General features: G+C 37.0%; 1 protein-coding gene across 2 annotated transcripts; it reads right to left on the bottom strand.

Annotated features, from left to right (window-relative positions):
- Positions 1 to 5930: 5930 nt before the first annotated feature.
- LOC104435823 (E3 ubiquitin-protein ligase UPL4) lies at positions 5931 to 14725 on the bottom strand. Of its 2 annotated transcripts, none has more exons than XM_010048530.3 (17): positions 14540 to 14725; positions 13137 to 13786; positions 12903 to 13013; positions 12659 to 12775; positions 12410 to 12568; positions 12165 to 12326; positions 11327 to 11479; positions 11129 to 11250; positions 9735 to 10971; positions 8243 to 9469; positions 7899 to 8129; positions 7708 to 7812; positions 6988 to 7068; positions 6834 to 6902; positions 6627 to 6755; positions 6450 to 6533; positions 5931 to 6362 (listed from the first exon to the last, which is right to left on the bottom strand). In XM_010048530.3, the coding sequence occupies exons 2-17, from the start codon at positions 13767 to 13769 to the stop codon at positions 6297 to 6299; spliced, it is 4686 nt and encodes a 1561-aa protein (XP_010046832.1). In that variant the 5' UTR covers positions 13770 to 13786; positions 14540 to 14725; the 3' UTR covers positions 5931 to 6296. The 2 variants fall into 2 exon arrangements, with proteins under 2 accessions (XP_010046832.1, XP_010046837.1); XM_010048535.3 differs by having other exon boundaries at positions 13137 to 13783.
- Positions 14726 to 20648: the final 5923 nt, after the last annotated feature.

Below are 20648 nucleotides of genomic sequence, written 5' to 3'. Positions count from 1 at the left end.
TTTGACAGGAAATTATTAACATGATCGATCGGCATTGACGTGGCACTTTTTAATATATATATTTTTTGAATTTTGAATTTTGAATTTTTTGTGGGTTTGGGGTTAGGACCAACAAGGGATGCCGATGAGGGTCAGCCGATAATCCTCGCCAGCCCTAACCCCAAACCCAAGCCCAAAAAAATAAAAATAAAATAAAAAGAAGAAGTATAAAAGGAAAAAATAAAAATTCAAAAAAATTACTAAAAAGTATCACATCGGCGTCGACCGGCCATGTTAACGATTTCCGGCTAAAATTAGTGGGATGAACTCAATTGGTAAGAATTGAAAATGCCTAAAATTAAATTGGCAAAATTGAAATATTTAAAACTGAATTGATAAAAATATAATAGGTTTATGACTTTTTTTGACAATTTTCCGCCTTTCATAAGTATCTCAATTACACCTCTTGAACCAGCCAAAACATCTCTTGATCAAACGCGGACTCACAAACCTCGATCCGGTACATGCTACAGCTGACTAAGTTGAATTTATTGATAGATCTGCACTTGAATTCAACTCGCCATACTTAATAGCTCATCCATACAATGACTGAAAGGAAAATGTAGAACTGATCTTAACCAAGTCAAGTTAGTGTTGATACTTGCTTGTTTCTGCGACAGGCAACATCAAATGCGGATTAATGTTACGTTGTCACTACTCGCTGATAATATGCAATAGGCGGTATCAGGAACTTTCAGCCCAAAAAAATCACAAAAAGAAAAGAAAAGGAAAGACAAAGCGTGCAGGAACCTTGGAAGAGAACAATCAAATGAACCTTGTCATTGTCTAGTTCATGGAAATGAGGAGAGTGATCCTCTTAGTGCACGTGAGGATCACGTGGCCGACCTCCCTCGGCGACAAATTGCTTAGGTGCACCAAATGGTTCGGAGTCTCGATTACCACGTCTGAAACTTGAAACTGTGCAACACGTCACCGCTGCTGCCCCCACTGTCAAAGTTGGCATCTTTGAGGTTCATGTCGAGCACGGGGTAGAGGTTCTTGATGACTCGGATCCTCTAGTCGAAGCTTGGGTCGAGCGACACCTGGAAGATCTTCGAGGCACACATGTGGTCTCTGCCAAAGCAGAAGGGGCACCGCTGGCGATGGTCGGAGGCGGTGGCGGGGGCGGGGGTAGGGGTGAGCACGGTTTTAGGAACCTGGAACCTAAAAAGTGAGCATGGTTTTAGGAACCTGGAACCTAAAAAGCATATCAGTGAGAACTTGTAGGTTCCCAGCTCTAAGATATGCAAGGTAGGTTCCAATTCCCAAAAATGGAGGAACCTATTTTGAGCAAGTTCTTAGTTGGAAGAACGTGGAATCTAGAACCCGTAACTTAGAATCCAAAAGAAGTTTTAATGTTTTTCTTGATTTATGTCTTCGCACGATCTTGCAATATTCCATACTGTTCAATAATGAGTGTATAATTTGAAAACACTAGTTTGAGCTTCCATCTTGTGAAAGAGACTTTTACTTTATTAATATTCATATTTTTCATGTGTCTAAATATAAGTTATGGTCAATAAATTGTAACAAGTGATGGACATTAAAGGTTTTAATTCACTACAATTATTAATTAATAATATAGATTAAACTTTGGTAAACCATGGAACCGACCCTGTAACATGTGATAAGAAAGGTTCTAAGTTCTAGCAAAGATAGATTTCAAGTTCCAAAAAATGAGGAATTTATTCTAAATATTAGATTCCATATTTTAGGTAAAAACTGTACGAATTTGGAACCGTTATAGGGACTTTGGACTTGAAATCAGAAGGCCATTTGGCCCTCGCTAGTGAGAAAATCACTCACCGCCCCCATGATCGCATCCTTCCTCATTGCAGGAGTCGGTTTTGCAAAGCCGTGATCGGCCGTTTTCGCCGCTCTTATGTCTGCTTGGCAACTAGAAATGGTGGGGAGTGTTGCCGAGGATCGTTGACCATCTTGTACACTGACTCGAGTGGAAAAAATGGGCTGGGTTTCAGTAAAAAGGTGTTCAGCATGATTCGAGATTTTTTTTTTTTTTTGGGCCGTGAGCCCAATCCGATTTATTTGATTCTCATGTATGCATGTTAAGTATTGGGGGAATGGTAATTATGCCTGGCCTAAAAAAGACCTGGTCCGATGAGAACCGAGGAGAAAATATTGGATCTTCTCGATTCGAACTTGGATGAATAGGTTCTTACTTCTTATATAATATTAAGAAATGAGTAACGATAGAGCTTTAAGGGTTTCTACCACCAAGGAGGAACTTTAGAGCTCCGCCAAGGGCTGCCCTACTCGTCATACCATTGGCGGCAAGTGCATTCCTTATTTCAAGTTATTTTAAGGTGCCGTGTATCTTTTTTATTCCGAGAAGAAGGGAATATCCTGTCGTTGTTTAACGTCAGAGATCTACAGTAGGACCTTGACAAAATAGTTAAAGGTCGGTCAAAAATTAAAGGGGAACATTGGTGCAAGAATGATGTTTATAAACCAACAAGGTAGTCTTTATTTATAATGTGGAACATCACTTGACAAGGGAAACAAAACTTGAGAATCCTAGTGAAAAGCTGTCCCATCTTCATCACTCACTCCAACTCCGGGTTTTTACCTTTTTCTTTTTTTGAAATGACAACATGAGCACCAAACACCCATAAGGTCTCAATTGAACTGCCAAGGAAGAATTCAGGTCGACCAACATGGTTAGGTGGCTAAGATTTGTACCATGCTACCATGAATCAATTTTTTTTCACGATGGTAAGAGAGACCCTTACCGAGAGAGGACGATCAGCGGAAGCGGGCATGTCTCTATTTGGGTTGAGCATGTTCCTAACTGGGTTAAGCGTCTTTATCGTCAACTTGACGGGGCGCATCCTCACTCATATTCTCTATTGAATTGGTCTGAGGATTGTCGGCAAGCTATGTTATGCCTTCGGATTCGGATTCGGATTCGGAATTGGAATTGGAAGAAGAAGAAGAAAGAGAAAAAGTGGCCTGAGGATCTCTGATGGTCACGGTCGTTGGGGGATTCTCCGGGTTCAAAAATTCGTAAAACTGCACTTCCTTCCACTTCTCCTCGTCCGCCATCGTTCTTTTTATTCTTCTTTAATTGTAATGCACCAATTGGGATGTCGATATATAGACACACGCATCATGTTTATTTCTAAGCTTGACAATAGAGTATATATGCAATTGATCCCATAATTGGAAATCGAAATCCCAAATTTATGGATAGCAAATTGAAAATGAAATCGTAAGATACTCTGAAATTTGAACAATCAATCTTCTTTTTTTTTTTTTGGTAAAGGTAAGAAATCTAAGAGCTCAAAGGGGAAAAAAGCAATCAATCTTTTTGTAATATAAAATTAGGAAATATGCAAAATAATCAAAATTTGAGTAAAATTCATGATGACATAAAACTACATCTTATTTTCAGGTCTTTGTTTAGAAGAATATTCGATAGCACATTGTCTTTCTTAAGTATTGGGACATTAAAGCATAATTAAAAGGATTATGTGCCATATCATCTAGTATTGATATGTAAGATGCGGAGATCGATTTGTATTACAACGGAACCATAACAGTAAAATATGCACTAAGAATTAGGATAAAGCCTACTCTATTTGATAGGTAACTACAACAAGTTATTAATCGATAAAAATGTTATATATACGTGTATATGTATATGTATATTTATATGTATGTAAGCATGTATAGAGTTAGTAGATTTAGTGATAAATTGATGAATACACTTTAGATACAATATTCGGTGGAATCACCTAATAAGATGCATATAATTTGGATCTTAAAACAAAAGATATGAATTAAGTACGATTGATCTCATATCAGTTAGGAAATAATTGTAAGAATACATTTCCTTTCTTTTCTCCAATTTGAGCGAGCATTTACATATAGGAAAGGATCCCAACATATTAATTTATTGAAGGAGATGGAATTTGCAATTTGATCTTATATAGTTAGTGATGTTAGCAATATTCGATCAAAATTGGCTAGAATGACTGAATTTGCACTAATTTAAAAGGTTTATGATTAAATTGATATCTAGTAAAAATGTTTATGATTAAATTGGTACGAATATGTAGGTTTAGGACTGTAATGGTACTTTTCCCTATAACTTAGAGATCCGACAATATATGTTTGTTGAAGATTTTAAGGATTTTGCTATCAAATAATTTAGTGGTAGTTTGAATGGAAGAGAAATTACCCAAAAAGTCCTAAGTCTATTGTACTTGCGTCAATTCAATTGTAAATCTAGTAAAAATGTTTATGATTAAATTGGTACAAATATGTAGGTTTAGGACTGTAATGATACTTTTCCCTATAACTTAGAGATCCAACAATATACGTTTGTTGAAGATTTTAAGGATTTTGCTATCAAATAAATCAGAAATTTTGAGACTTTAGTGGTAGTTTGAATGGAAGAGAAATTACCAAAAAAGTCCTAAGTTTATTGTACTTGCGTCAATTCAATTGTAAATCTTTACAGTTGGCTAATTTATTTGTGAATTTAATCTTAAACTTTGCCGACGATTTGTCAATTTAGTTATTTCAACTATTTTTGGCTAGAATTATTGAAGTGACAATCTTATTAGTGTCGGACATCCTATGTGCAAGCCGACACTAACGTGGATAATTTTTTTTGAATTTTTATTTTCTTTTATTTTTTCCAACCTTAGGTTGGCAAGGCTGCTAGAGGGTTGTGGCTCAAAAAAGAAAAGAAAATTTAAAAATTGCAAAAAGTGTCCACGTTAGCAGCGCTAACTAGATGATCATGTTAGCAATTTCTAACAAAAATTGGATTGACTAATTTGGTAATAAATCATTAAAAATTTAGGTTAATGTCTTTGAAAAACCCCAAATTGGTATACCTGTAATAGATTTACCCCAAACTAATTTTTTGACCACCAAAAATCCCAAATTAGTACATCAAATTTACTCCATACTGGTACGCTTGTGATAAATTTACTATATGTTAGTTTTCATTAAATTTTATTATCAAATTACTAAGTTGAATGACACGTGACAGTTGACTAGTGTACCAATTTGTGATTTTACTCTTTTTGTGATTTTTTTTGGTATTAATTCAATTTAATGGAGGGTATATTTGTTACAAATATACTAGTTTAGGGTTTTTGGCGTTTGAATAAATTAGTTTGATGTTTTTTATGGTCAGCTAAGGTAAATTTGTCACAAGTGTACCGGTTTAAGGTTTTTCATAGTCAAAAAATTAGTTTGGAGTAAATTTGTCATACATGTATCATTTTTTAGTTTTTAAGAATATTAACTCAAAAATTTAAAATTAAATTGGTACAATTGAAATATTTAAGACTAAATTGACAAATTATCAATATGTATAAAACTTAATTGATCCAACTGAAAGATTCAGAACTCAATTGATACAAGTACAATGGATTTAAGATCTGTTTAGTAATTTTCCTTTCAGGTGAAACGTGCCGGCCGTCCCTTTTTCCCACTACAGGATTGAGACTCAAGGGCCATCCCAAAATGAGTAATCTAGTGTGACTCCGGTTCCTAATCCAAACCCGAATTACGGCCCAATAAGGAAGTGTCCGCTTACCAAAATCCTTCCGGACTACGGGCTTGCCGTAAGCGAACCCGGCCCACCATACAATTAATGAAGCGGCAAGCGTGCATCTAGAAAAACAATCAATGGTGCCGATGTGCCAGTGTATACTTTCGATTAGATTCCTTCCTTTACAAGCTTAGGCCATTTGTGGCAGGCGGTGTAAACTCTGCTGCTTGCTCTTATCATGCAGTGTTTCATTAATTAACATCACTAGATCAAATTCACAATCAGTAGCATCACTGCCTTCTAATGATACTCCCCACCTAAATGATAAGCACAATCCAACACTCAAGGCACTGCAAGGTAATCCGATGAACTCGTTGGCTTTCCCCAATTTCCGTGGCACTTTCATATTACTAGCAAAAAATGGCACTATCTCTTGAAATTGGTTTCTGTACATAAAATATGTACAAAATGTACTAAGAACTAAAAAAGACACCACCATTTTCTGTGCAGTTCCATCACTTGCGCAAAACCACTTCCTCTAATTTACTGGTCAGTGATGTAGTTCGGCGAAGCGAGGGTTCTGCTTGTTGGAGACCAATCGCTTGACATTTGGGTTTAGTGCACGCTTCTTCACCACCCCCATTTCTTTATCTACAGCACGTCAGCCATAACCTAAATAATTACAAATTTACACGTTCCTTCATACTCATCTTGGGTGCTATGCAGCCTATGAAAGATGGAATGACCCCTGGCCTTCTCTTATGGCATATAAGATCTTCTCCTTCATCTTCTCCTGCAAAATATTGATGTAACTGAACTTTAGTGATTTTCAAACTATTACACAAAGAACTGGAAATAAAAACTTAGCGAGAACTGTCACTTTAGAAGAGTAAGGCGGTAGCTTCAAATAGTTGGCGCAGGTCATCACGCTGGGCAGCTCAGCATCTGCAGATTTGCTACAATGCTGCAAAGGCCAACACAAAAGATATAATAAAATTGGGAGACGAATAGAAAGAAAATGAGAAGTCAGGGAAATATGCGATGCTTCCCCTCAGACCTTCCGAACAATTGTCAGTTTCGGGTTGAGTGATGCTAAACCCCCTGAAGGAAGACGAGGTGCTCCTGTCACAAATTGCAGAAATGACCGCTGCTGCTCCCGGTCAAATTCTTGAATGGTTTCCAAAAGCTGAAGATTCACACAATTAAGTTACTTCCTTAGAATTTATATCAATGTGTATTAGCAAGTGAAGGATCGACCACTTACATAGATGACCGGAGTACTGCTTGCGGTGTACCCATGATCGAACTTGACGTGCTCCAAGAGCTCACTGAACTGTTAATAAGGGAAATTGATGTGGCTTCAGTAAGCTAAAACCCTACCCGACGAAGAAACCATCATTTAAAGGTGAGACCCGTACCTCCCAAGAATTATTTTCTCCACATAATAAGCGCTCTAGTTCGTCCTCACTGAAAATCTGAAGATTCTTAATGGGGAAAACCTGAAAAGGAACAGACTCATACTTTTACCCTGAAAGACTGGCAAAAATGATAATGTTCGAAACCAGTTTTTAGCATAACAGGTACCAGCGAATGCATTTGAAAGATAAAAGGAACAAATGAACAGGCCACGACAAACTACACTGATTACATCCAAAGAAAAATGCATCTCAGTAAGGCACACCAACTCTATGCTCTACAATCTGGAAGCCTTGGAAATTGCAAGCTGCAGCCTGTCCTAAATTACATTGCTTCAAGGAGCATGTAGAGCAATTAAGTTTGCTCCATGCCACTTGTAACTATAACATCACAGGAGCCAAAGACGCCACGAGGTACAAGGCAGTAGAAAAATTCTCCATTGTCAGCATAATGGCACCGGCTAATTTAATGAAAACTTGTAATAGTGCATACTAAGACAACATATTGATGTCGAATCATGGTTTTAGCAGGACAAGAGGGTTGAATAAAGAAAGGACAGCATCTATAATAACTTTAACACAATAATTGTCTTTCAGTAAATTCTCTCAAGTGCCATTCTCTCCAAAAATTCTCCTAATGTTGCCATCAGTATCAACTAAATCCACTCAAAAGAGACAATAGTTAACTAGTGTTTTCACCATAGGCACACAATATTCAACTACCTGATTAAATCCAGATTTGAAGGCCTCTACTTGTCTTGAAATTCCAGAATTTGTGGTAGCATCCACAACGAATGATACGTAATCCTCCAGATTAGTCATATTTACCTGGAATAACATGAAGAGAGGCTCAAGTTTGTTACCTTCAATGGAGAATCAAACTAATTAGCATGTGCCCACAACAAGGTCTGTACCATCTTATGGTCAGGTCCAGATGAAAGAACATAATTTGTATAACCAGGAACAGTGAAATCCAGGCAAAGATCCTCCATAGCGATATTCCTAAAGCACAAGTCATTTCTGAGGGTTGAGCTTTCACCATGAACAGATTCCAGAAACCTTTTCCTGTCAACTAGAGCCTGGAATTCTAGCAGAGTCCTACCAAGCTCAGGATCAAATGAGGGGATGTCATACAAAGTAAGGTCCTTCAAGAAAAAAAAGCACAACACAGCATAGTGTCAACAAATAATTGCCAGGAGATAATCATCAGATGAGAGAATCAATGGCAAGTCACCATGTAAATCTAATTGTGTCCTACCTGTCCAATAATTAGTTTATAAAACGCTTTAGACAAATGCAGATCCAAGACCCTCCCATCTTGAAGAGCTTTTGCCACAAGCTTCCCAAGTAGAATGAACCTGTTAATAACTTCCGCAAACTCTACATTTTCAGATGTACATAAAGCAGGAGCCCAGGGGCAGGGAAAAAGTCCGAAAGGAGAGAGAATCATTTCTGAACCATGCGTTTCCATAACCTTGTTGGATGAAAATGAACCATGATCCTCTCTCCACATACCAAGGCCAGGCTTTTGAAACTCATGACTGATTAAGGTGTAAAACTCTAATGTGGGACCAAGACCAGTACCGACTTCATCATCAAATTCAACTTCAAGGGCTACCCTCTGACGGGCATACAAATCCATCATCTGGATGGCAGAGTCCATAATACGATCTCTATGTACTAGAAACTTCTTTCGCACCAAGCTACTTGCACTTCGCCTTCTATCAGTTGAAGAGCCTGTACTACCATGAGATGAGGGATCGGATTGAATCTGGAGCTGACCAAAAGCAGACAAGTGAAAGTACTTCCTTCGTGCCTCAAAACTGAATAGAAAGGGGCATGAATCCATCAGTTGGTTACACCATGAAGGCATACCACCAGTTGAAACAGCTAAGGAATCCCGCATTTGTTGTTCTATTTTCTCTGTCAACTTGCTGCTCACAAACTCATTCTGCAGGACCAAGGGAGCCATGAACTTGAGATCATCTAAGTTGTCCATTCTTCCTTCAGCAAAAGCAGCCATTCTTTCCATAGACATCAGTTGAAATGCTCGTCTGTTCATTGCTTCCATACTTTTTAACAAGACTATGATGTCGTAGACAGGACTGGGCTTCTCCAAGTTCGAAACGAGTTTACCAGCAAATAAGTAAGAGAAACATGGTATGCCTTGCATATGGACCCCTTTTTTATCCAATAGAGGCAAATTTCTAGCTGAGAATGGGCATTCTTGAGAATACTCTTGTCTTGGTTCAGCAGCCCTTTTATATGTTAGTGTAAACACCTGACTCCACAACTTTGCACTGGCAATCGTCTCATTTCCCACTTTTATTTGTTGTTGAAGAAAAACTTGATAAAGAGAAAGTGTTCTATCAATCTGTTGCCCATCCAAGTAAAACAACAATTTTGGCGAAGGATTGTCATCTTCAGAGGATGGACTTTGAGTTGACCCATTAATATCTGGCTCTGGAGCCTTGGATTGTGAGACCTAAGACACAAATAGAGCCATGTCATTGTCAATTAGACATGCCATGCAGCAGACAAAAGGATCTAAACGATCAAGCTACGACACTCTAGGCCTATGGCTGGCTTAGAATATCCCAAATGCAGCAGTAGTTCATTTAAAAGACTGCAGCCAAACTAGATAAAATATTAACAGGGCACATTTACAATCATCCCAAGTCAAAATAAATGTTACTTCAGCATTGTCAAATAACAAGACTATAATGATTGGAAATACAAAAAAAATTTACCGCACAATCCTGTTCATCTGAAGTTTCACCAGGATTTGACTGTTGTCCTACATCCGGTTGATCATGTATAGACTTTGATAAGTTGGCTTCACCTTGTTGCAGGTCTTGTAAAGCTGTGGACATACCATGAAATTCCATATGCTTGGAACTTTCGCCACAAGTAAGATTTGCATTTATTGGCAACTTCAGAGGTAAGTTTTGCTGTTCAACAAGTGCATTTTTCTCCACATGCTCACTTTTCTTGACCTTGGGATATAAAAACCTTTCAATGGCATTCAAAGGTGTGAAAGGATCCACTGTTAGAACATCCTGAGAATAATCACATAGGCTTTCCTCCCCTTCTCCCTTCACAAAGTGAACTCTTAGACATGGATGTGATACGCAACGTCCATTGGGGACCATAGCAAACGAGTTTCTTTGCTTGGTTGAATTGTTTATAATGACGGGAAAGTTTTCCAGCGAGGACAGTGCACTTTGCAGTTTCCGTATCAAAATCACCATGGGCAAATCCCCATGAAGGGAATCCAAGGCAGTAAATACTAACCTTCCAAAAACTCTCAGTCGTTTCTCAATGACAAGCAAGTGACCAACTTTGTCATCCAGTTCAACCTCATCACTTGTTGACAAGCCATTGGATAGGTAATTCACTAAAGATTTAACAACGCCACTCTCAATAAATTCAAAAGTGGAAATGGGTTCACTACCGTTGAGCTTCACTGCTATTTGATGCAAAATGGAATGAAACTTCTCCTCATGCTGTAAAGAGGATTCATCAACGGGCTTGTTCATCAGATCATTTATTGAAGTAGCCAAAGTTTTGAGCATTTGAAGGATATCAGTCAGAGCTTCCTCAGAATCACAAAGCTCAGGAGAGAAGAAGCTAGTTTTTATGTCCTTTGCCCGTTGATGAATGGTATCCAGAGCAAGCTTGCAAGTTCTCGTTTCCGAAGCTGAAGGAGAATGATCATTTTCAAAGGCATAACATAAGCATCTCAGCACTCCCTTGTTAGCTGGCTTTTGACTGGAATCAACTGAGAGCTGATTGCCACTAAAGACTGGAAACAATCTATGCGAGCATTTTTCTGGTGTTATTAGGGCATCAATAGCGAAAAAGACACCTTCCTTGATGAAAGACTTCAAGCACATATCACCGAGCTTTCGCAAGCTTGACTCAGCAATTTGAAGGGCTATATCCAATACGTGGTGATCCTTGCGCGTAAACACTCCCGCCAAAAAGCTGAATTACCATGAACATAATAAGCATTATAAAAGAGGCACATCTTGTGTTTAAGTGAGCTTGTTGTGTTGACGGCATTACAGGCAAAAGATCAGTTGGCTGACTCTTTGCTTGTGCTTTGTATTCATATTAATTAGTGAGTAAAAAGCTAGATTACCTTGAAAAATTTGAGTTTGTCAGCACTTCAGCAAGAATATCAGATGTGCTCAGAGATAACAAGTTGTTGATGATTATTATGCAACCATAGCAAACACGTATGTTTGCGCCAGAATTAACCATCTGCAAGAAGAGCGAACATTGTCAAAGCACTGATAAAAGTAGTAGCGGCACCATTCTATTGATAGAGATGACTAACCTGAATCAGTAATGGAAGTATGTCCACTCCAAACATCCGCAGAAAACCAGGGTTACTGCATAAAAAAGCTCCCTTTTCAGATACTTGCTGAAAATCCTCGTTATTGGCCAGCGAGGGGAGAAGCTCATATAGCAACTTCAGAACTTCTTGTACCTGAAGGACACAGAGCAGGCCTGGTCAGCAACTCTATAACTATATCTCTCTGAAAATGTCATGAAGAGCAGCATCAGTCTCTCCGTCAATATATCTCTCCGGACAATCCATGAGGAAAATGTTAATTGACATAGGGGAAACCATTCCACAACTAGTACCATCTTTATCCTACCTAAAAGTTGGGTTAAAAAACCCAATGTTCAAATGACCATCACCGTGGATCATTGGAACTGAAGAAATAACAGGAAAATAACATCATTGGATGCTCAATCAAAATTACTACACTTTTAAAGGATTTTATAGTAACAATTCATTTATCAGGTAAAATTGGATTTTTTTTTTAATCGAACAATCCATTTAATTAACAGAAAATTCAACACAAAAACTGGTATACAAATGACAATTAATCAAATTACTTTCTCCATCAAAGTTTTCAGCAAGGGAAAATACAGATAAGACAGACATGCCCAGAATATCCATAAAATGCAGGCTGCCTTTTGCAAATTAATAAATGATTCCTCTATCTAGCATAGTGCTAAGAGCTACTCGTTGAACCCAAATACAGCGTCTTCTGGTAATCAAGTTAAAAAGTGATAACAAAGGTACTGGCAGTGGAATATTAGGTATAAGCCCTTGTGAAATTGTAAAAATAACAACAACAATGCTGAATACAGTTTTAGACAACCTGAATACCGTGTCCATCAGCCAAACGAGGAGATGACACTCCATGGGGAACATCGTAAGTAGCCAATATATCCTTCAGAATGATGCATACATTAAGTTCATAGAGAGTTCTGAAACCAAGATATGAACCAGAAGAAAGTTTCACAAGCATCCCAATGATTCCCTGTAAAACAAATTGGAAATAAGAACCATTGCAATATGCTGTTTAGAAATGTGAGATAAAAAATATATAATATGACTACATACATTATAAACTGGCAGGGATAAAGTGGTTCCGCTATTTAAGTTGATAAGACGTAGGGCTTGGTTGATCATTCCATGCTTGCACAATTCATCTAACTTCTCCGGGTTCTGACTAACTCTCTCAGTTATCTTAGTTAAGCAGAATGCCACACTTTCAACAAGCTGCATCATAATTTCATAAAAAGAAGGTGATCAAAATTTGAAAAACCATCAAATGAATTGTGACTCAAGTACATAAAACTTCTCACAGACCTGTTGATCCTCAAATTGAAGAAGGTTGCAGAGACTAGGAACAGCATCCATGAAAAGTGAAGGGCAATCAGATGGAAGTTTCTTACAGATATTCGCGACAACAGAGAGAGCAACTCGCTGGAAGGGACAAACCAACAAATGCCATTAGACGTGCAAAGACTAGGGTAGCAACAACAGAACCGATGCAGGTTATGAAAACAATATGAGAACCAACTTGCAGTAATAAGCACAGAAATAATAGTACCTGCACACTTGTTGAAAAGAACTCAATAAAATTAAGCACAGCCACAATAGCACCAGCCTCTAAGCAGGCAAGAGGTTGGTCTCGAGATATTTTCTCCAAGGCTTGCAAACACTGTATCAAAAATTACGCTGATCAAATTTCATTACAAAAGATCCCCTAGATCACAAACTAATAAAATGGAGCACTAACAAATATTTTTCACACAGACAATTATAAAGCACATATGAAATTTACCTGTTCAGCAACATCCAAGTACTCAATTGCCATCAATCGTTGGCAAATAGCAGGAACTGCATCATGCCTAACTAGGAGTGCCGATGATCGAGGAAATACGTCGCAAAGATAAGTTATAGCCCTTGAAGCCAATAGCATTATGTCTGGATTGCTCTCATGCCTCGCAAGCTTTACAAGAATTGGAGAGAATGCATCAGCCAGCATGCTTGAAAGCGAATCCTCTGTACAGAATGACAGAACTTCACATAGCTCAGTAAGCACAGCCAATTGCCCCGAAGGTTCAGTTTCTTCAGTCAAGCTCGATAGAATCTTCTTGAATTTGGAATGGTCACCGAATGACCGACTCCGATGGTATTCACGGAGACCCCCATACCGGGGGTCCACATCATCGGAATCACAAGACCCGCACGTCGAATCTTTTTCCGGCTCACCCTCGGAATGACTGGACGCTGAAGCAGTCGAGGCAGTGTCCATGTCTGTCTCATGGGATTCCAACCTCGAGCTGGTAGACTCTACTTGGTTCTCCATCGGCAAGCTCGAAGAACTGGGTCTAAAATCCAAGGAACTACAAGCACGCTTATCAGCAGGAAAATCCTCAACTACTTCAGTTCGCTTCTGGCCACGGCTCCCCATTTACGAGTACAGTCCTGCTGCGTTAAAACTTTACAATGAGATCAATGTAAACCATCCACAAAAAAAAGAAACAAAAAGAAGCAAGTAATGAATTGCCACTTGATAAGACCAGACCGGTCATCAAAATTCAATCCTCACAAATCAGAACCCAAAAAGACAACACCTTTGGCAAGCCCAAAAAAAAAAAAAGATGATGAGGGCGGATGAACTACTCGTGATGAATTTCTCAGCGAACGAAACAGAGCACAATCTCTCGTTTCTAAGCTCACAGCACCACTAGCAACAAGCCCTAGACAAGCCATCAACCTAAGTCCACACCACGAGAGGAGAACTCAAGAAGCTGCAATACACATTACAGCACCGACCCACAAACAACCAAAGGACAGAGAAAGCAGAGGCACCCTCGTCCCCGACGCGAAAACAACCCACTGAAGATTCATCGATACCTCTCGGGACCATCGACAGAGCACCCCTCATCACCACCACCATCACCATCATCATCATCATCATCGCTCAGGATATTCACAGATACGCAGGCGAGATTCTACTTCACACACCACCCCAAAATCCCCCCCGCAAAAAAAAAAAAAACAGAACGGGAGAATCTCGAGGGACGACAGCGATCGGAGCGCGATCAGCTGAGGGAGGGAAGGAAATCCCGATCGGAGCGCGGCGGCGATGAGGCGGCGGCAGCGGCGGCGGTGTTACCTAAAATATAATGAGTCGATTGATTACGGGGAGGGAGGGAGGGATGGATGGATTACGAGGACCTGAGATTTATACGCGCGCGGAAGCGGAAGAGGAAGCTAGAATCTATGGCGAAATCCGAGGGTCGATTCTTCCTTCCTCTTCTTCTTCTTCTTCTTCTTCTTCGTTCTTCCTCCTCCTCCGTCGTCGTCGTCGTCGGTTCTGCTGGATAGCTTCAGGTGTGTGCCAATTCTCGGCTATTTGTATTATTGTATTAAGGAAAAAAGCAGAACATTGCTCCTCAAGTTTAAAGAGATATATACCGGAAGAAAGAAAAAGAGAGAGACCACGTTAAGGTTCGTCGTCGTTTTTGCTCGGCTCGGAGGAAAGTATTGCATGCATCACGCCCCTAGCGTAAACGCTATCTCTAACTGGTTGGTTCGTTCGAGCCGTTGGATGCGGCCGATGTAAAATATATCTCTTCTCACCATCTATATACCATTCCAATTAGGGTTGTATTCTATGCTTACGATTCTACTATATGTCTTTTTCATTATGTCGAAAGCGATCGCCACGATTGTTCCCATGAACCCCATGGTTCCGTTTTGTTTGGCGGAGAAATGAGTGATTTGAAAAATATTTTCTTCAAAATATTGATGTTTGTATCATTTGAAAAATTAATTATAGGAAAACCTTTTTTCATCATTTTCATGAACGATTAAAATATTTTCCTTTTATTTAATTTCTTAAAGAAAAATTATTAAAAAATTAATTTTCAAGTTATTTATTTTCCATGAAATAAATGTAATCTACGTATAAGGGTATTTTAACCATAGTGCGATCAAAGGTGAGATGCATTCGCACGCCGCACTGACTAAAATGAGATTGACAAACATGGCCACATAGATGATTGGTAAGATATCTCATCTCCCATCGACGTATGATTTGTGTATTTCGTGGATGATAATACATCGTGGTCCCCTCTAGTGGAAGAAGCTTATAGAACGAATGATTATGATAAGGTGTGTTTTGATCCCCGGTGTGCCGAATTGCATGTAATCATCTGCACACGCTATTGAAGATTGAATGTATTCAGAAAATGAATTCAAAAGATGATAAAAAGAACACGGTTTGAATTATATTTAGAATGTATAGACATTTTAGGGGATAATATATTTGTTAACCTTTTAAATTTATAATTTTTTGGATTACGTGAAGTACGCTATCCTTATTCACTTTAATAATAGAAATGAGATTTCATGAAATTAATTTGGTAAAAGTAAGGTTAAAATCCCTTTTGGTTATATTTTAAATACGTTAGAGATAACATTTGGGAAAAGCTTTAACAAACTGAAGCTATGACGATGTAAATTGTTGTTGCGAATTTATCGCTTATTACTAAAAATATAGATAAGATCATAATCCGAAGCAGTTAAGATACACCACCCAAAATTTTCACTGTTTCCAAAACTTAATTCCAGGTGTAATCGAATCTTCAAACATCATTGGTTTAAACGTCGTTTGGTTATGCTTATATAAATATCAGTTTTAGTTTTTGAAAGCATAAGAACAGTTTATTTAAATGAGTTCACCGTATAGATTTCTCTGAAAAAAAAATTGGTTATTTTAGGAAAAAAACCAACATGATCGATTTTTCCATTATCTTCTTTACGCGTGGCTAGTAAATAATAAAGAGAATATCCATTAGATTCCCTTCTCAGTGAGTTTGTGACATTTGAGATTTTGTTTAATAAATCTCCTTATATAAGCTTGATCATATTTTTCATTCTTTAAATTTTCATGGTCTATCTTTATGTGTTTAGAAAATATCTGTTCAATAGATAGAATCTTACTAAATTATTATCTGTAATTTTTTTAGAAGGAGATATACAAATAAATATTTATTTATATATATTTATATATTCAAATCTTACCAAGTTGTTATCAACCCAGATAATTTATTTAATATCCGTTTAGGATAATTCTTATATCGCTGACATATTTGTTTAGATATATTAAATTTCTGTCGGTGAACATTTGTTGCATGTCAAAGAAGATGAAATTGAAAGAGAAAAGGTCCAGTGTATATCATGGGAGTGTGGGAGAAAATGTGAAATAATAAAATATCAAGTCCCGAAAATTCTGTCGACCGTATTTTATATTTTTTACATGTTTTCCTCTTGAATATATGAGTTTTAGATATTGGTAGATATGATTTTGGATATTGGATACTAATAAAGAATACTGTAGTATGGAATGATTTTGATCCATTTTCTTAATATTATTTTAATTTTCATGAATAGAAAAGATGATAGATTCACGGCACACTTAACAATTGTTTTGAATTTAAATTCAGAAGGTAAGAGATTCATTGTTTATTTGCCAATCACGTTGATTATCATTGACTACGATTTTGTTTATCTATAGTTACGCATGGTTATGTGGTATTTTAAATATAATCACGAGTTTTGCACAAAAAAAAATTCATATAAGTTTGAGGTTGAAGTCATTGTTGGGTTTTCATAAATAGTACAAAGTTTGACTTTTATGTTAGTTATTTTTCAAATTGATGCATTTGGATTAATATTCTCACATGCAAGTAAAGAGGGAAGTTGCAAAACTTAAAAAATAGAAATATATATATATATATATATATATATAAATTTACAGTTTATAAAAACTACGCATAATTGAAGTTTATAAATTTGCTCATCATGTAATATGTTTTTTTTGACCCGCAAGGACCTCTCACGAGGAGCAGGTAAGTCGTGCAAATGACAAGGTGGGGGTTGAACTCTGACTTTACGGGTGGCCAGCATGCAACTCCACCATCTCTACCACCAACGGGGTGGGTTCATCATGTAATATGTTTGTTTTTCCTTTTCAAGGAAATTGTAGTTTCAAAAGTACTCTCACCAAAACCCACAATTTTCTTTTACCATACCCATCTTAATTATAGTTTTATTGGTCTAACATCTTAATTGTAGCGGATAGATGACTATGAAGATAATTTCACCTAAAATAATTGTAATTATAATGAAAAAGAATTTATCATTGTGTTCATATGTTATGATCGTGCATATAAGTTGCTTGATAACAAATCAACACTTCTATTATTTTATTTGAGGTTATTTTTTTATGTTTTTCTGATCAAAATTTAAACTGAAAATGCCAACATGCTTTGATTATTAATGTGCACTGAATGTGGCAAAAAAATGTCGATAATATAAGGCCTCGGAAAGCATATGCCACAATGGCTAGCTTTCTCGTTACTACTAGAAGAGGGCGGCGCAGTCGCGCACATGTTTGTGCCAAATAGTATAAATTTTCTAATTATCTTATTACAAGAGAGAAAATCGATAGCGTGTTGTTGTTGCTAGGAAGAAAATCATGGGTTTGGGACCACCCACATGGAAAAGCTTAAGATATATGAAATATAAGTGATGGCCAAACTCAAAAGGACAACAAGAGACCATATACTTGGATTGATGTGCTTTTTACATTTGTATGTTGGAGAATTGGTGATTGAAGACCACAATAGCAAATTAGCTTAGCGTCAACTTCTCATTAGGAGTTACATCACTTGATTTAAATGTTGGTGCCCTCATTCTTTTGGCTGCCATTCTTTGATTTGGCAATTTATGGTTGCTTGCAAAATTTGGAATTTCAACGAGCTTTTTGGAGTTGCAATAACCTTGAGTTTTCCCTTGAATTCGATTAGATTAGGGCTCAGACAAAAAAGACCAATTTAGGGCTACCTAGAGAGAAGAAGCCATTTTGAAGGGCTAAAGGTGAAGAAAACGTCATTCTTTTGATCCATTGTGGACCATTCAATTAAAGCGAACATCATGTAGGAAAGAGAAATGAATAAATAAAGTTAGGTTATCATTTTTCCATCCCTCTATCTAAAAAAAGTTAATAGAAGAACTTGATTGCACTAATTTAATAGATTTTATGATTTGATTGTACTATTTGAAGGTTTTATCATTTGATGACACTCTCTCATAAGATTTTAGGATTTTTAATACACTTATCTGATTTTTATTTTATTTGAAAAAAATGATCATATATATCTTACTTTTGTTGTCTCCTTACTTCTTTTTTTTCAACTCAACGGAAAGCTTCTCCATCACCATCTCCATTCTTTTTCTTCCAATTTTTAATTTAAATTCTTCTCCATCATTCAATATGCCGACTCATCTACATCGTCACTTCCATCCTCTCTGTCGTTATTATCTTTTACCTAGAAGGAGAGGTTAGCAACTTTTCTAGAAATTTCAAAAATAACTAATAACAGTACGATGTCCATTTTATAGTAGCAAAAAAATAAATAAAAACAAGCATGTAAGTAATAATATTAATATCATCAAATGATAATCATTATTATTATCAATATAATTATCATTATTTCTAGGGGAAAGTGGTATATTCAAAAGTTCCACTAATAAAGATATGAAAGTCAGTAACAACTCCACAACAGTGTTACATGCCTTTTTCGTCATTTCAATAACCACAAAAATTTTGTAATAGTTTTTGCCAGTCACATTAATCATTCATAGCCGTGCACAACACCTTTGGAAAAGGTATGGCAAAATGCACGTGCTCAACGCATCACAATTCAACATAAGCACAATGATGCCAGAGTTTTAAAGGGATCAAAACCCAGGGCATGCAAAGGAGATCAACGCTCCCTCGTCTTCCATGAAACTAGACTTATAAACAACACCACTAATGCACACCCAAGCGACACGAGATTATGTTCTTATGGAGAAGCTTGGTTAATATCGTGAAAATTCTCAAATTAGTACACCCGTCACAAATTTACCCCAAACGAATTATTTGATCGCTAAATATTTGTGACAAATTTATCCTCAATTAGTTTCCGTTAAATTGAATTAATATCACAAAAAAACACAAATCAATACACCAATGACAAATGGATGGTAAAATCTCAAATTGATACACCCATCAACTAGTCATGTATCATTCAACTTAGTAATTTGATATTAAAATTTAATGGAGGATAAATATGTCATAAATGTACAAATTTAGAGTTTTTTTTTTTGTTGATAAACAAATTAGTTTAAGGTAAATTTGTTACATGTGTATCAATTTGTGATTTTTATGATATTAACCCCCATTTTAATAGAAATCTCCTTGTTAAGATCTTATGAATTGATTGAAATCTCAAAATCATACCAGAACCACGATCGGCGATGATTTAATAAAGCTTAAACAAAGTCCAAAGATAAGGGATAAGCTAATATGAAAAGCACAAGGTGCTACGCTAAAGTTCATATGCTTGAGGGACAGATGTCATATATACACACGCTCAAGGCACTGCGAAAAGCGGGGTGAGCGCGCCATCTTCTCCGGATTTATGCTTTACGTAAAACACCACTAGTGCACCCCCAAGTCACATGAGGGCCAAGTCCTTTTTATTTATTTATTTATAAAACCATGAAGGGAACCCCCATTTGGGAAAATCATTAAAAAAGTCCTAAATTTATAATACTTTTACTAATTTAGCGACAAACTTTATAGCTTTGTCAATTGAATTTATCTAGTCAATTTTGATTGGAAATCATTAACGTAGACACCGGTCGTTTTACATGACATACTTGGTGTTGACATAAATAATTTTTAATGATATTTTTTTTTTAAATATTTTTGATTTTTTTGTTAAACTTTAGGCTAGTAATGTGGCCCACTGACTTTTGTTGGCAACCCTCGCCTAGTTTGGGCAAGGGCGTTGCTTTCTTCACTAGATGGCCAGTGAGGGTCACGAGGCGAGAGTTGATGCCCTTGTCCAAACTAGGCGAGGGTTGTCCGCCTTCACTTGTGACTAGCGAAGATTGTCTAGTGATCTCACTAGCATAGGGTTAGGAAAAAAAGAAGAAAAAAAAAAAGAAAAATAAAAAAATTGAAAAAATTGAAATATCAAAAAATTGTCCAACTCATAATTTGATTGTGTCACGTATAATGATTAGCGTTTATAGTAATTTTTTTATCAAAATTAGTTGGATGAACTTAATTAACAAAATATGAAAAGATTTAAAATTAAAATTTGTAAATGTGAAACAGATTTTTACTTTTTAGACAATCTTCCTACTCATGTTGCCCTGACTTAATCCACGGGTAAACCTCTCACGTGATATTCGGAGGATCTCACCCCTACCTTTTAAAAAGTAA

This window comes from Eucalyptus grandis, chromosome 1 (genome assembly GCF_016545825.1).
Source record: "Eucalyptus grandis isolate ANBG69807.140 chromosome 1, ASM1654582v1, whole genome shotgun sequence".
Classification (NCBI taxonomy): Eukaryota; Viridiplantae; Streptophyta; class Magnoliopsida; order Myrtales; family Myrtaceae; genus Eucalyptus; species Eucalyptus grandis.
The sequence above is the reverse complement of the archived record's forward strand: the minus strand, read 5'-3'. Positions and strand labels throughout refer to the sequence as shown.

Coding starts and splice junctions, on each gene's coding strand:
- LOC104435823 (XM_010048530.3), bottom strand. CDS start 13,769: ATGGGGAGCCGTGGCCAGAAGCGAACTGAAGTAGTTGAGGATTTTCCT. Junction 8,130..8,242: donor ATAAACTAATTATTGGACAG/GTAGGACACAAT, acceptor TTTTTCTTGAAG/GACCTTACTTTGTATGACAT. Junction 7,069..7,707: donor TCAAATCTGGATTTAATCAG/GTAGTTGAATAT, acceptor GTTCCTTTTCAG/GTTTTCCCCATTAAGAATCT.